The sequence below is a fragment of the Oculina patagonica genome, chromosome 6 (genome assembly GCF_052425735.1).
Source record: "Oculina patagonica isolate OP01 chromosome 6, crgOcupat, whole genome shotgun sequence".
NCBI lineage: Eukaryota > Metazoa > Cnidaria > Anthozoa > Scleractinia > Oculinidae > Oculina > Oculina patagonica.
In genome coordinates, this window is record NC_135763.1 from 4984116 (window position 1) to 4999935 (window position 15820).

Here is a 15820-nt window from a genome sequence, read left to right on the forward strand (position 1 = left end):
TGCTATCGGCTGAAGTAGATAGTCAACAAAAGCTGAAATCACACCCCGATATTATGGGTCTTCCGGCAGGCGTGTTCATAATGGCTAATTTCGGGTTTTAAATTTGACAAATTTGTGTCTCTGACCACGAAAAACAATTTTTTAATAGGTTTTTGGCGGAAACAAACTACATCAGGTTTCTTTCCGACCTCATAACTATATATGGACAATAAATGAAAGAAATAGATTTTTGAACTTCTGCAACGAAATCAAGATTTTTGTCCGGTTTTTTCCTGAAAGTCGATTCGGATGCCCCCGCTATGCGGGGCTTTTAACAGACGTCTAGGCCCCTAAGGCGGGGAAATAAGCCGGGTTTTAACACTTGGTAAATGTTAAATTCCCCGGTAAGTCCCGGGGGTCGGGGGGCCGGGGTTTCAATTGACTGATGCATAAACACATACCTGTGATATTGGAAGAAAGGAAGATATTGTGATTACAAGCCTTTCAAGTACGTGTTGTTTATAATATATTGCATTTATTATATTTTTGGTTGCTAAAGTTTCTCGGCCTTTTAGAATATCTACATGTATAACAGAAGAATATTCATTTACTTACTTACTAATTTGCTGGACTATTTTTATTAAAATCAAAACCAACACAGTAATTCTGTGAAACCACATGCAAGGTTAGTGCATGTGTGACTGAGCTAAATGAAAAAATCAATTTTTTGGTACGGTTTTGGCAACGAACTGATAACCCAACTTAGTCTTAGCGAAGATGGACAACTATTTGAAGTTGAATTTAAAAGAAATAACGTATCCAAAACAACTGAAGTTCATAACAACCATAGCAACGCGCAAACCGATGATGCTATAGCAACAAAAATAAACAATGCTTTTCGGCTTCTTCGACCAGTAAGCCTTCGTGTCACGCAAGGTATTCAGGAACTGACGCTGACGTTAGTATAAGAACATTATTACAAAAAACTGCAACAAATCAAACGTTCTTTCTTTATCTTCTGATGAAGTACATTTTACGGTCGATTGGCGGGAGTTTCTATCACTTTACGCATGAGAAACAAGCAAAGAAAATCACAGGATGGCCCGTTATAGTCCAGTTCCTGAAGTCTCCCTTAACCACCGGACTCCCCGCCCTCTCGTATTATCCAGACATAGATTTTAAACCCAATTGGTAGTCTTTAAAATATCTCTCTTTTTACCAAAAAAGTCTAGACAGCAGCAAACAAACAATAATTTTCAGATAGAACACATCAGTTGTACAAACATGTTTGTGTACCCACTTTCCCCAACAACGCCCCCTGAATTTTTTTTGGGGGGTTTTTTACTTTTTGGGGGGGGGGGGGGGAAGGGGGCACGCCAATTGGCATTAACTGTAACCAATTTTTTTTTTATTTAACCTCGCATCCTCTGTACCAATTACACTGAAGGAAAACAAGAATTGATTTCTTGTCTAAATTCTTGTAATTGTAGTTGTTGCTGTCCACGCCAATGCAATCCATGTCTCTTTTGGTCATCACTCTGCAGCTGGTATTTACGTCTTTTGGAGCGCTTCTTCGCTTGGTATGGTAAGGGAATCGCCAAGCGTCCACTGTTAACAATCCAAGTATGTATCGTGTTCGTCTGTGTCTGCTCCGTGGGATTTGTTTGGTTCCAAACAGAAAACAGAACTGTAAAACTATTCATCCCTCAAAGCAGCAAGGCCATAGATGATTTAAACACTGCCGAGAAATACTTCCGCGTTAAGATTCGAGAGGAAATCATCCTATTGGTGGCGTCTTCTGATCATCCCAATGTCCTTTCTCCTCAGTGTCTCAAGCAGGCCTTTGAAGCCCACGACGCCGTCATGGACTTGGAATCTTATTCCGACTTCTGTGTCACGCTATCGGGAAACAAATCCAAGTCGCTAGATGACTGCATGATGATCAACCCGCTGGAATTTGTGCAGTTCAATGAAAGTAAGCTGAAAGGTAAAGACCTGAAACAGGTTCAACAGGATCTCAACAAAGCGTATAACGACACCGCGCTCATGCGCAATGGACGACCCTTCTGGTACAACTTCAACCGCATGTTTGGTAAAGCCAATCGAGAAGGTGGGAGCATAACTGACGCGAAAGCATTGCAAATGGTGTATCTCATGCGTGACCCCAGTGACGAAGACGAGAGTGAAAAAATCATCGATTGGGAGAAGACTTTCATCGACAAAGTGTCTTCGTTCGTTGGCAAACTTAATTGTTTCGAAGTCCACTACTCGAGTGAGAGAAGCCTTGCCGATGCTATTGATGAAAGCAGTGGCTCTGACGTCACACTTTTGTCAATTACTTTCACTCTCATGATCACCTTTTCAAGTGTCATGCTCGGAAAGTTCTTGAATCCACTGACCGGTCACTCCTTGCTCGCTAATGCAGGCGTGTTCGCAGTGGCTCTGGGGATTGTAGCTGGGTTTGGTCTCGCCATGTGGTGTCGCGTGCCCTTTGTCAGTATAGTGGGAGTGTTGCCTTTCTTGGTTCTTGGAATCGGCATCGATGACATGTTCATCATGGTGGATGAGCTTGATCGACAGCCACGTGAGCTGTCAAAGACTGACACGATTAAAGCCGTTTTGAAGCATTCGGGATCAACAGTTACCATGACGACCATGACGGATTTGGTGGCGTTCGCAGTCAGCACTTCCACCTCATTTCCAGCTATAAGGTAAAGTACAGCAATATGAAGAATATATTTGATTTTGGAGTCTTGCCTTCATGGTAGATTAGTTACTAAAACTAGTGGTAGCCACAGGTAAGAAAGTGCGGGCCTAGATGGAATCCTTCAAGTACGGCTGTAGTCTGTTCCAATGATTTCTTTGCCAGCTTGAGCAGACAATATTTCCATTTTCTTCGAACCCCGAACACAAGTGAATGTTCCTCCATTGTAAAACAACAAGTTAAGATCGTTCTACAAAATCCATTTAAACGCGTTGGTTTCATAAACATTCAGGAAAATTTCATGCATCGTGATAGAGGCGATTGACGAAGGCTCCGTTTTCACGGGACTGAAACTGCTCGTGATTGCATTCTAAGCATTCTTGGGGGATCTGGAAGATCAAAATTTTCAACTTCCGGTTGAGGCACTTGTTGTTGTGATTGACACATTTTTCGCATACTTATCTTTCTTGGTAGAAGAAGAAATTTTCAACTTCCGGTTTTTGAGCTGCTCTGTTATAAACGTGGCACGCACGCGTGTTACGCAATCCGCTGGTCACTGTCAAGATTAGGGTTGCGGGCCTCTCTTGTGCCCGCAACAACTTTTGCCCTAAATAAATGACTGTTGAAAAATGATTTTTTTTTAGAATCAGGAAAACCAAATGAAGGAGATGACGCTTACGAATTGCAATTCGGTTTCCCCTTGTTTTCCCTTGATTAAAATACAGGAAATGGGAGAAATGAAAAAGGAGGTACAGAACTTTCCGACGGTTCGTATCAGTGAGGACGAAAGAACAACTCCACACGTAAGCCACAATTTCCAACTGAAATACCCCCCCCCCCCCCCCAAAAAAAAAAAAAAAATACTGTTCCATGTGATCCTAATCGAAATATCCTTGATTTTTGGTAAAATGGTGGACACTCAGGTCTCGGCTGTCTACAGGCCAATGCAACTAGAAAACAGAAATGCTTCTTCTCCTACCAACAAGATTGGATCCTTCTAAGTTTGCCAATATTTCAGTCCATTTTCTTCCTTGTCGTCGTTCGTCATTCTCATACGTGTCATTATTTGTTTAGTATCGTTAACAATTATTCCACAAGCGCGAGTTGGATATGAGTTGGCTATAACGATCTCATATCCAACAAGCGCGAGTGGAATAATTGTTTTATTAAAAACGCCGCCCCAAAAAATTGCAATATTTTAGCTCCCCAGCTAATTTCGTTGACGCGTATAGGCTACTTTGTTTGTGATGAATGGTATATGAGCTCATATACCATTCCCTGTTAACCAATCAAAACGCAAGAATTGCAATATACCATTGCTAGTTTTTAATAATTCTGCATATTCAAACCATAGTTGCTTGGACTCTCGCTATCCTAAAGTGTGTTTGAATTGTTTCTTGTCCAAAGACATCATCAAAACATGACAGTATCTCTAAAAAGGAAATGCTCAGGTCGCGCTTTCTTAGTAAGTAAGTAAGTAAGTAAGTAAAGTCTTTATTTAACGAGGGTAGCACTAAAATAGCATAAAAACACTAACAAACCAGTGGCCCTCAATAATTATTTAACTAAAAGGCTCTTTTCTTCTTTAGGTATTTCTGCATCTACGCTGCTCTCACTGTGACTTTCTCCTTCCTCATGATTGTCACATACTTCGTGGCCATAATGTCATACGACGTCAAGAGAATCAAGTCGGGACGCAGAGATTGTTTACCATTCTGCCATGCATTTCGGCCAAAGGATGGGGAGCCGGAATGGGACGAGCCTGTTCCACAAACGTCAAATCGAGCTATGAAGTGGTGGGCTACGTTTTTGATGCATCCGGTAACAAAATGTGTGGTTATATGTTTCTCGCTGTTGCTGCTCGGTGCTGGAATATACGGGGTCACCCAAGTGGATGAAACATTTGACGAACGAATCCTTGCAAAGGATGATTCCTACTTGAAAGAATTTATATCCGCTGTAAAAAAACATTTTGAACTGTCCATCGCGGTAAGCATCGTGGAGAATGGGAATGTTGATTACAAACTAGGCCTCCACCCAAGAGCAGATCAGAAAGCTGACAAATATCGTTACGAATAATAGTTATTACATGGACCAATCGCTCTCCTGGATGAACACATTTTCCCAGTATGCCAAGATGTATAAGAGGAACATTACCGGTGCAGGATTTTTACCTGAATTAAAAGCATTCCTCCGCATTCCTAACTTTTCTTACTTCAATCAAGACTTGAAATTTTCCGAAGATGGCACAAAATTGGAAGCTTCTCGAGTCCTCGGTTTCATGAAGAGTGACGGCAGCTCCACCTTCCAAAAAAACGCCATGCTCACACTGCGAGACGACATCGCCGAAAAGTCCAAACTCGATGCCTTCCCAATCGTTCGGCTGTTTATATTCTTTGAACAGTTCGCCATAACATCAAGAGAGACCATAAGGAACCTGATAATCGCGGGCCTGGCGGTGTTAGTCGTCACTAGCCCCTTTTTGGTGGACTGTACCGTGACGTTCCTCGTGGTCCTCAACTTTTCAGCCCTGATATGTGAGTTATTTGGATTGATGGTCATCTGGGACGTGTCCCTGAACTCTGTTTCCATGATCATTTTGGTGATGGCCATTGGGTTCGCTGTAGACTACAGCGCACACATTGCACATGCGTACGTAATATCAAACAAGGTAACAGCCAATGAGCGAGTAGTGGACGCTCTGAGCACACTGGGCGCGAGTGTGGCCATGGGAGGTTAGTTAGGTTTTTTGTTCAGTGAAGCAGTAGCTATACATAGCATCTTAGAAATCCTGGTTTTGTTTTAATAATTACTGACCCACAAAAATCCTATTGTTCTCTCTCTGCAATATATCGAATATTGCAGCCATGAACCAAAACATCAGTGTGGAAGCGACTGAAATTGTCGATGTGATGCAATATATCCAAAGATAAAGCTGTGAGCCTCAGTAATTATCTAATAAAGAGTAACCCCTGGACTGACCCAACTTTAATTTGACATAACAGGCTACAAAGAAGTGTTGAATGCACATTGATGGGGCGGCATTTGAACGTAATTTATGCAACGCAAAGATCACACTGATAGAGTTATTGACTTTGATTAACCAGCTACCTAAAAAACTTGTGTGGGAGACGCGGTGGCGTGATTGGTTAGTGCGCCGGACCCCGGATCAAGCAGTCCGGATTAAAGCCCTGGCCGGGGCACTGCGTTGTGTTCTCCGGAAAGACACTTTTCTCTCATAGTGCCTCTCTCCACCCAGTTGCATAAATATAAAATACTACTTATTAACCGAGAGTGAGGTCATTACAGGGGAATCTCAGACCGAGGTCTTGATGTATTGACCGAGCGACAGCGAGGTCAATACATCAAGGTCGAGGTCTGAGATTTCCTGTAATGACCGAACGGACGAGGTTAATAAGTTATTTATTATATGGCCTTTAAGCGGGAGAGCCATAATTCAACCGCGGGCCCACATTAGCATAATTGAAAAATGAAAAAATTCACAGCATAGCCCTAGGTAAACTATAATATAAATATATATTTTACTTCGACGAGTAGCGTGTTGTCATTCTCGGAAGCGGTCAGGGTTGATACCGCACACTTCAAACACCTCAATTCAAAATAAAAGATCTCTTCGAAACAAAATACACATCTAAAAAGATAATACAAATTTTCTATTGAATAATATTAAATTTGGGAATTTTTTTTTTACAAGAGACCGCAGGCAAAATTGACAAAATTCAGCGCCTAAAATGATTGCCTGGTACATAAGCTAAGGTATAAAAACGTATACACGTGAAAGAGCATCGTTTCTTTTTGAAAATCCGTTTTCAAAACCACGGGCTACTAAAAAGACGATTTTTAACGGCCCGAAATGCAAGTAGTACTTTCGTGAAATTTGAGCTTCGCCGTAACGGCTTCGCGATGCTTGAAACTCACAAAGAATAACAAATAAACATATTTAAACAATACAGTTTTAATAATACTTGTCAACAGGTACCAGAACATACTCGCGAGACTATTTGGCGTGGTGTTGTATCATTTCTAAGAAATAAGAAACCATTTTAGCCGTTTTATTTGACCTCGAGTTCCAAAGTAACAGAAAGCAAACACAGGTCACGTAGCGTTTGTTAAGGTCAAAGCACCCTTTATCAGATCAAATTTAATCAATGAATTTCATTTGTAACACAGATAACAAGAGCTACAATCAAATAATGTTCATACCTTATAATAAGTAGTCAAAGCACCCTGGAAACTTTAAAAAATCCAATCGAAGCCCATCGAAAACAACATCTATTCTTTGCTGGTTTGATTCAACTGTGCTTATCGTTAGCTTGCGTTACATAATGGATAGACCGCTGACAAGCTGTTATATTTTGCGGGCTTGATTCTACAGAAGGACGTTTATCCGTCCTTTACAGTCTATTAAATATTTTATTATTGTTGTTAGTGACCCCTTTTACCCTAAATGTTTGTTAAGTAAACTAAAGCGTGACCTTAACTCGGGTGACTTTCAACAGATGCCACTTAGGACGAACCTTTATTTTCTTAGGGGGGGGGGGAGGGGTGGACATTAGCCAAATAAATTGCTGCAGAGTAAAACCGGCTGAAATAATCGTGCAAGAAAGCCAAAAAATTAATTTCGTTAAATGAAAATGAAACATGTGAAAAATAAACATCTAGCTCAGCAAAAATTACCCCTCCCGTCTCCCATCTTCTCAAAAAATAATGGTTTTTAGCTCACTTATCTAAATACATCTCCTGTTGTGTCATTTGGTTTTACTATCTTTCTGTAATATTCATTGTTATTGCTATTCCTTTATTTGAAAATATATCCTTTACTCTACAACTTCAAGATGAACTAAATGGGTCAAGTTATTATTAAGCAATTTATCAATTAGTTTTTGCTATATTTATAGTAAATATTGAGTTAAGTATGAAAAACGTTTTTTCGACAAAAGTAGCCCTCTGCAGGTATTGTGTAACCTTAAAGCAGCTCTCCAATCAGTTGCAATAGTCAACATTTAAATCTTAAACCCTCGTGCAAGAACACGACCCAACAATATCTGAAATGAAACTAATGTAAGGCGCTTTTCGCTTTGATGATTGGGCCTCGATGTCCATGTTGTAGAAATCACAGATTGACCGCAGTTGTGCAACACTGAGTTTGGTCAGCTTGTTACTAGTATACAAGGAACATATCATATTAAGTGTGTCATACACGATGGGATGAACCAGTTGGCACTGGTCTAGGATGGATGCACGAGCAGAGGTAAAGGCTTCTTCCTCTTGGGCCGCCAGAAGGTCGTTATCATCGGTTACATGAGCTGACTGAGATGTCGCGTGTTTCAATTTTGCAGCGGTACGCGAGAAGTATCCCTGAATCTGCTGCGCAGTTAGGAACTCGTCAACCTGAAAGAGCCGCTGACCATTTTCCTTCCTTGCGTATCGCATGTCCCGAGATACTTTTTCAGGGTCGGATTTGTGGCCAGTCTCCTACCCGATCTGGAACTTAGCATCCAGGTACTGGCGCTGATTGTCGTTAAAACGGCTGGCCTTTTTTGAAACTTTTAGAGCCCAGCCTTGCTCTAGGGGGGCCTCTGGGCACTCTTCATGATCAGTTGTCGTCGGGACAGCTAGTGTTGGCTGAAGGGAACAACCCTCTTAAATCTTTTTAGCGTACGCCAACACTGCCTGGTCAAAAAGGGTGTGCTTCTCAGAAACGAGTTTGCACTTTCCGAACAGCAAATGGCGCTCAAGGTTGTAGTACTTTTGATAGGTGCAGATGCACCCATCCACAGGACACGACAACAGCCCACTGCTTGCACCTTCCTCTTCTTCATCTCCGTCCTCGTCTTCTTCTTCATCCAAGTGTTCGATCATGGCTCAAGCATCCTGAAATTACAAGTGCAGCACTAAGGCAAGATAACGCTGGGTGCTATCACAGTGCAGCCATGCTGTCAGCATGCCGTCTGATGGGAGAGGCGACGGGGATTGATGTAAAAAGAGTCGACTTCAGTGACCCTCAGGGAGGTAAAGGGCCTTGTGACAGGAAAGCCGCTTCCATCAAGGCTTATGTGCGATGATACATCAACCAGGGCCACGACGTGGTAACGGCGCGCGACTTCAAAGAAGCCATGTTGTCTCACGGGGGCATGAGTGCTGTGCGGGTCGTCCTAGTTACCGATGCTACCAACAAGCCACAGCAAGAGGTTCCAGGCCGCTGGGAGGGTATCAGCAGCTTAAACAATTTCCTCTACCAAGAGGACTGTGTCACAGTATGGAAGGCATGCAACATTGGAGAGGGAAAGAATATACCATGTCTCAATTACAAGGTTATAGTTACAACAACAACATACATGCATATCTTATATTAGTTATATACCTCTATTCTGATATTTTCACTACTGTGTTAAGAAAAAGTCAAGGGAAAAAGTAAATCGGAAGAAAACTATTTAATGATGGGCAATCCGATTTCTTGTCTTTTTTTTATTTTCAACATCTTATTCTTATTTGGATGAAACTCCCATCTTACCAGTAAAATATTAAATAAAAAAATAAATAAGATAAGATAAAATATATAAACAAATAATTTGAAGAGTCTTCCCTACTATTTTGTTTCATTTTACATTACTATGTTATTCTTTTACTTTTTTCTAATATTTTTTTCTGGTCCATTATTCAGTTCCTGTAAGGTTACCAGATGTGTGTAAGGCTGAGGTGTCTAAAGGAGACTTGTGGCATGCTCTAAAGAAAGGCGCGTACCTGCCGAACGAGCCATGATCGAACACTTGGATGAAGAAGAAGACGAGGACGGAGATGAAGAAGAGGAAGGTGCAAGCAGTGGGCTGTTGTCGTGTCCTGTGGATGGGTGCATCTGCACCTATCAAAAGTACTACAACCTTGAGCGCCATTTGCTGTTCGGAAAGTGCAAACTCGTTTCTGAGAAGCACACCCTTTTTGACCAGGCAGTATTGGCGTACGCTAAAAAGATTTAAGAGGGTTGTTCCCTTCAGCCAACACTAGCTGTCCCGACGACAACTGATCATGAAGAGTGCCCAGAGGCCCCCCTAGAGCAAGGCTGGGCTCTAAAAGTTTCAAAAAAGGCCAGCCGTTTTAACGACAATCAGCGCCAGTACCTGGATGCTAAGTTCCAGATCGGGTAGGAGACTGGCCACAAATCCGACTCTGAAAAAGTATCTCGGGACATGCGATACGCAAGGAAGGAAAATGGTCAGCGGCTCTTTCAGGTTGACGAGTTCCTAACTGCGCAGCAGATTCAGGGATACTTCTCGCGTATCGCTGCAAAATTGAAACACGCGACATCTCAGTCAGCTCATGTAACCGATGATAACGACCTTCTGGCGGCCCAAGAGGAAGAAGCCTTTACCTCTGCTCGTGCATCCATCCTAGACCAGTGCCAACTGGTTCATCCCATCGTGTATGACACACTTAATATGATATGTTCCTTGTATACTAGTAACAAGCTGACCAAACTCAGTGTTGCACAACGGCTTGATTTCTACAACATGGACATCAGGCCCAATCATCAAAGCGAAAAGCGCCTACATTATTTATTTAGATATTGTTGGGTCGGTTTGCAGAGGGAAGATTAATGACTATGCAATGATGAGAGCTGCTTTAAGGTTACACAATACCTGCAGAGGGCTACTTTTGTCGAAAAAACGTTTTTCATACTTAACTCAATATTTACTATAAATATAGCAAAAACTAATTGATAAATTGCTTAATAATAACTTGACCCATTTAGTTCATCTTGAAGTTGTAGAGAAAAGGATATATTTTCAAATAAAGGAATAGCCAATAACAATGAATATTACAGAAAGATAGTAAAACCAAATGACACAACAGGAGATGTATTTAGATAAGTGAGCTAAAAACCATTATTTTTTGAGAAGATGGGAGACGGGAGGGGTATTTTTGCTGAGCTAGATGTTTATTTTTCACATGTTTCATTTTCATTTAACGAAATTAATTTTTGGCTTTCTTGCACGATTATTTCAGCCGGTTTTACTCTGCAGCAATTTATTTGGCTAATGTCCACCCCTCCCCCCCCCCCCTAAGAAAATAAAGGTTCGTTCTAAGTGGCATCTGTTGAAAGTCACCCGAGTTAGGTCACGCTTTAGTTTACTTAACAAACATTAGGGTAAAAGGGGTCACTAACAACAATAATAAAATATTTAATAGACTGTAAAGGACGGATAAACGTCCTTCTGTAGAATCAAGCCCGCAAAATATAACAGCTTGTCAGCGGTCTATCCATTATGTAACGCAAGCTAACGATAACACAGTTGAATCAAACCAGCGAAGAATAATGTTGTTTTCGATGGGCATTTTTTCAGGGTGTTTGACTACTTATTATAAGGTATAAATTTTATTGTAGCTCTTGTTTCTGTGTTACAAATGAAATTTTATTATCTGAAAAGGGTGTTTGACCTTAACAAACGCTACGTGACCTGTGTTTGCTTTCTGTTATTTGGAACTCGAGGTCAAATAAAAGGCTAAAATGGTTTCTTATTTCCTAGAAATGATACAACACCACGCCAAATAGTCTTGCGAGTATGTTCTGGTACTTGTTGACAAGTATTATTAAAACTGTACACGAAAGTACTACTTGCATTTCGGGCCGTTAAAAATCGTTTTTTAGTAGCCCGTGGTTTTGAAAACGGATTTTCAAAGAAGAGACGATGCTCTTTCACGTGGTATACGTTTTTATACCTTAGCTTATGTACCAGGCAATCATTTTAGGCGCTGAATTTTGTCAATTTTGCCTTGCGTGAAATGTCTCAAAATGATGTAAAGAATTAAAAATCTCCCAAATATTAATATTGATTCAAACTTAGAAAATAACCATTCAAAATTGTATAATTATCTATTTTTTAGATATGTATTTGTTGTTTCGAAAGAGATCGTTTTAATTTTGAAATTGAGGTGTTTGAAGTGTGCGGTATCAGACCCCTGAAACCGCTTCCGAGAGATGCAAAATCAAGATCACTTCCGTACGCCTAAAATATTCATCGAATCGAAGTAAAATATATATTTATAGTTATAGTTCACGTAGGACTATGCTGTGAATTTTTTTCAAATTTTTCGAATTTATGCTAATGTGGGCCCGCGGTTGAAATTTATGGCTCTCCCGTCTTAAGCACTATTCAAAAAAATCAAGGGAAAAAACACTGGAGGTAAAACTCGCTCTCGCTCTCGCTCTCTGTGGCTCTCTTCGTCGCTCATACTAAAGAAGTATCGGTATGCTTATATTTTTCTTTCAGTTATTGAAAAGATAGTTATATTTTGTCGGCATTTTTTGTTGTTTTGGCCCCCTCGCTAGTAGCTTTTACTCACAACTCAAAAAACCGTCGAGCCGAGAAAAATTTTCATAATGCCCGGTAATTACAAGAAAATAATGCCCGCTCAGCAGCCAGTCAGAGGCGCGTACTATTGTAGCCATATAATAATAGGTACTACCGGCGAATTTACTGCTGGGGTAACCCTGCAATGGATTAGCATCATATCCAGGAAAAGTAGAAATACTCCTGGTAGCTATATGCTACGGATACCGGGATAAGCTTTAGCCTGATCTCTGGACCACTAGCTCATAAGCATACTACAAAACTTGTGGTGTCGTCAAGTTGTCAAAAACCGCAGACAGTTCGTCTTTGATTCCTAGGAGTGATCGACGTCTTATTTCTCAGTAAGATATTAACACATTAACTAGCAGACAGGTGAGGAGAATATAAAAATAAATCTCTACGAACAGTGGATATTTGACGTGATATACTTCAAAGTTCTCAGAACTTACATTTTTGGAATGCATGGAAATTAGTAAGGATAAAGGACAATCGAGATTAAACTAATCAGTGTGATCTTGTGTGCAAAGTTTTCCGTCTCTCAAATTTATTTCAATAACGCTGTAAATGTCTTTGATTATGCCTTGAACACATATGAGCAGTTCTTCCCACCTTATTCCAGTTATTTAGTTAGTTTTCCTGGTTGCTGTGTTGCTTTGTGCTTGCTTACTGAAAGTTTCAACTGGCCTGTGTTTTTTGTTTGTGTCCTACAGGATTCAGTACGTTCCTCGGCATGGTCGTGCTGGCGTTTGCCGCTTCGGAGCTCTTCCGAATATTCTTCCGAATGTTCTTCGGCATTGTGGTGCTTGGCCTTATTCACGGACTGTGTATTATGCCTGTTTACCTGTCTTTGATGTGGTGGAGACCCGCTGTCATCCGATCACCCTCGGTAAGAGACAGTGCTGGGAAGCTGAGCAGCGGTTTGAAGCTGGAATCGGTTGGAAGTGAAGAGAAAGGTAGCGCGGCCGATAGCACAGATTCGCCATCAACTGGAGACTTCGTAGAAGAAACCAATGAGCCAAATCAAGCCAAGCAAAGTGGCAAAGTTGGAAAAGACGGCGCTCAGCATGTAGTTACTGCTGAGATCGGAATTCAAAACAAGGCGCTAACAACAGATGACGAAAAAGAAGTTGAGGTGAACACAAAGGCTAAAGACAACATACAGAAAGACACGAACGATGAGGAGCCTGACAAAGTGGAAAATGGCCGTGAAGAGCTTGCTCGTACTCCAGAAGAAACAGACACCCGTGCAAATGAAGAGGTTACCACTTCAGCGCCCTACAGCAAGCCTGGAGAGCCTATTCTGGAGGTTAATAGCAGTGAAGAAACTGCTCATGCGTCAAAAGGCACAGATGCCAGTAAGGATAGAGACTCCGTAGCCAATAAAAATAAAGAACAGGATTCTACCCACATTCCATTTGGAAAAGACCCACAGGTCTCTTTAGTTAGCATAACACAGGTTTAAGAAATTCTGGCGCCCAGTTTTCTATACGCATATTGTCTGGTAAATAATTGTCAGGGGATTGATTCTTCCTGCACACGTTATCCTGACAATCCAAATGATTTAGAAAGTGGAGGAAAAATAATTGCCACTTGTCTTCTTTTTTACGTTTTTATGTTTGTCTGTTATGGTTGTTTTTGCTTTCATGTTGTTTTGAAGGTACTCCCAAAAAGACGACACTGTTTTTAAATCCATTTTCGTAAATAAGCAAATATTAATAACGTAAAGCTGTGATACTAAAGAATCTCTGGGTAATCTTTAGTAGACTTTGGATATCCTTTAAGAAATGTATTAAGAAGAGTAATTATGGCAAATTGTATGTTTGGTCATTTGTATTTATTATATACTAAAACAGTGGATAGCGTTGTTTGCGTGCTCTGATTGGCTACTCAAACTCGGGATATTCTTTGCTAGTCACCCCCGAGGCAACTCGCGTTCAAAAAGTATAATCGTTGACACAAACAAATGAGTTAAAGAGAATCCTTTTTGGGTTATTTTATTTATTTTATTTTACTGAATGCAACCTTTTAGCTTTTGTGTGGGTGGCTAGTGGTGGATATTTACCTCGCCGCTTTGCGGCTCAGTAAATATCCACCACTAGCCACTTCGGTGAATAGTTATTTAATATAGTAAATGTACAATTTTTTCTTTTTATTAGGCTTGAGGGTGGATCAAGTTCAAGACCAAGTTTACCCATCAAGTTAAACATACACTTTAAAATGTAATTTGCAGTTCTATTCTGGGAATCTTTAATCTCGTTCCCAGATCTCGCGCGCGAAGCCGAAGGCGAGCTAGCCAACCCGCGAGATCTGGGAACGAGATTAGGGAATCTTTGGAATTTGGTGTATGATAATAAGTATTTACATAACTTATAAATAAGTTAGAGCAGTTTTCAATTGAGTGTCGTAAAACCAAAACCAAAGTAATTACTCTGGCCAATCACAAAGGACACACACAATCGAGTGAACCAATCAAAACTCGAAGCAAATACATGTAGTTGGCACGAAGCGCGGGAAAACGTGCGCGAGCGAGTCACAATTGGTTTTGGTTTTACTCCTGATTGGCCGAGAAAGTGGCGCGAAATTTTTAAACCAATCACTAAGCGTAGTGAACGCAAAACCAAAGCAAACGCAAATTACTTTCGACACTCAAGTGAAAACCGCTCTAAATTGACAAAACATGATGTAAATTGGAAAAACTGAGTTAAGGAGGCTCGATGTAGTTTCTTTAGCCCTAGGGTGGTTGTTTTGAAAATGAACATTATCTAGGAAGCCAATGTTCAGTCGACCCGTCAACTCTGATCAATGAACTTGGACCATCCCAGACATAAGATCCACAAAACAACCTGACTGTCCGTGAAAATCCGCAACAGAGTAGGGCAAAACGTAACGGAAAGTAAAACAAGAAAAGAGAGAAAATTAAAAAAAAAAGTTGAAACGAGCGAAAATGTGGAAGACGAGAGGGAAAGGATAAAGAGAAGTGAGGTCCAACTCCCTTAGCGCGCACTCTAGATCTCGAAAGTGGCTTCTGTGCAATCTTTTTTTCATTATAGAATATTCGCTTTCTGGAATTGGGAAAGTACCATCCTACTTGCCAATGTTAACCAAGAAACATTCCGTGCTGTTTCAATTATCTTTATTTACATTCGTGTTGAAACAACTTTTTAGTAGTTTTACATTGTATTTATTGTAACCGGGCAAACTGAATACGATAAACGCGACTTTTCGATATTTAACGATATTTCTTTACTAAGGATAGTAACTAAGTCAAAATGAATAAGAGATAAATAAACGTGCAACTGAAAGTGATGTTTATATTACCCGCATTCCCCTGAGTTATTTAAAGGGGCACTGTCATCAGTTCCACTTCAAAAACTCATGAGCCTAAAGACCTATGGAAAATTCGAATAGTGGTCCAATTTTGTTAAAAATCACCGTGCAAGTGTACTGAAGCGATAAACAAGTGATATTATTATACATTGGTGTCACCAGCTTGATTTTGATTGGCTATAAGCACGCAGCTAATTCTTGCTTGCTGTTTCTCTTACTTCATACCTACAGACATAAGATTTTACAATGTAGAAGTGACGTCATACCTACAGAAAATAGTTTTATGCATGAGAAGTGACGAAAGGTTGTAAGCTTATAAAAGTGTATAAACAATAAAGTTGTTTACTTACAAGTTGACTGTTGTATATTGATCATTTTTTTGTGCGCGCTCTTGTCTTTACAAGTGCAGCTCAGGAGTGCAAATAAAACAATTATTGAT

The 15820-nt window shown here is 40.5% G+C and overlaps 1 protein-coding gene and 1 pseudogene across 2 annotated transcripts; one reads left to right on the forward strand and one right to left on the reverse strand.

Annotated features, from left to right (window-relative positions):
- Positions 1–1709: 1709 nt before the first annotated feature.
- Positions 1710–14296, forward strand: LOC144656169 (patched domain-containing protein 3-like; annotated as a pseudogene). The gene is made up of 4 exons (XR_013571271.1): positions 1710–2690; positions 4273–5418; positions 12765–13486; positions 14211–14296. The product of XR_013571271.1 is annotated as a patched domain-containing protein 3-like (transcript).
- LOC144656177 (uncharacterized) lies at positions 1888–8137 on the reverse strand. Its single transcript, XM_078516417.1, has 2 exons — positions 7745–8137; positions 1888–1929 (listed from the first exon to the last, which is right to left on the reverse strand). Exons 1-2 carry the CDS (start codon positions 8135–8137, stop codon positions 1903–1905), a joined length of 420 nt encoding a protein of 139 aa, XP_078372543.1. The 3' UTR covers positions 1888–1902.
- Positions 14297–15820: the final 1524 nt, after the last annotated feature.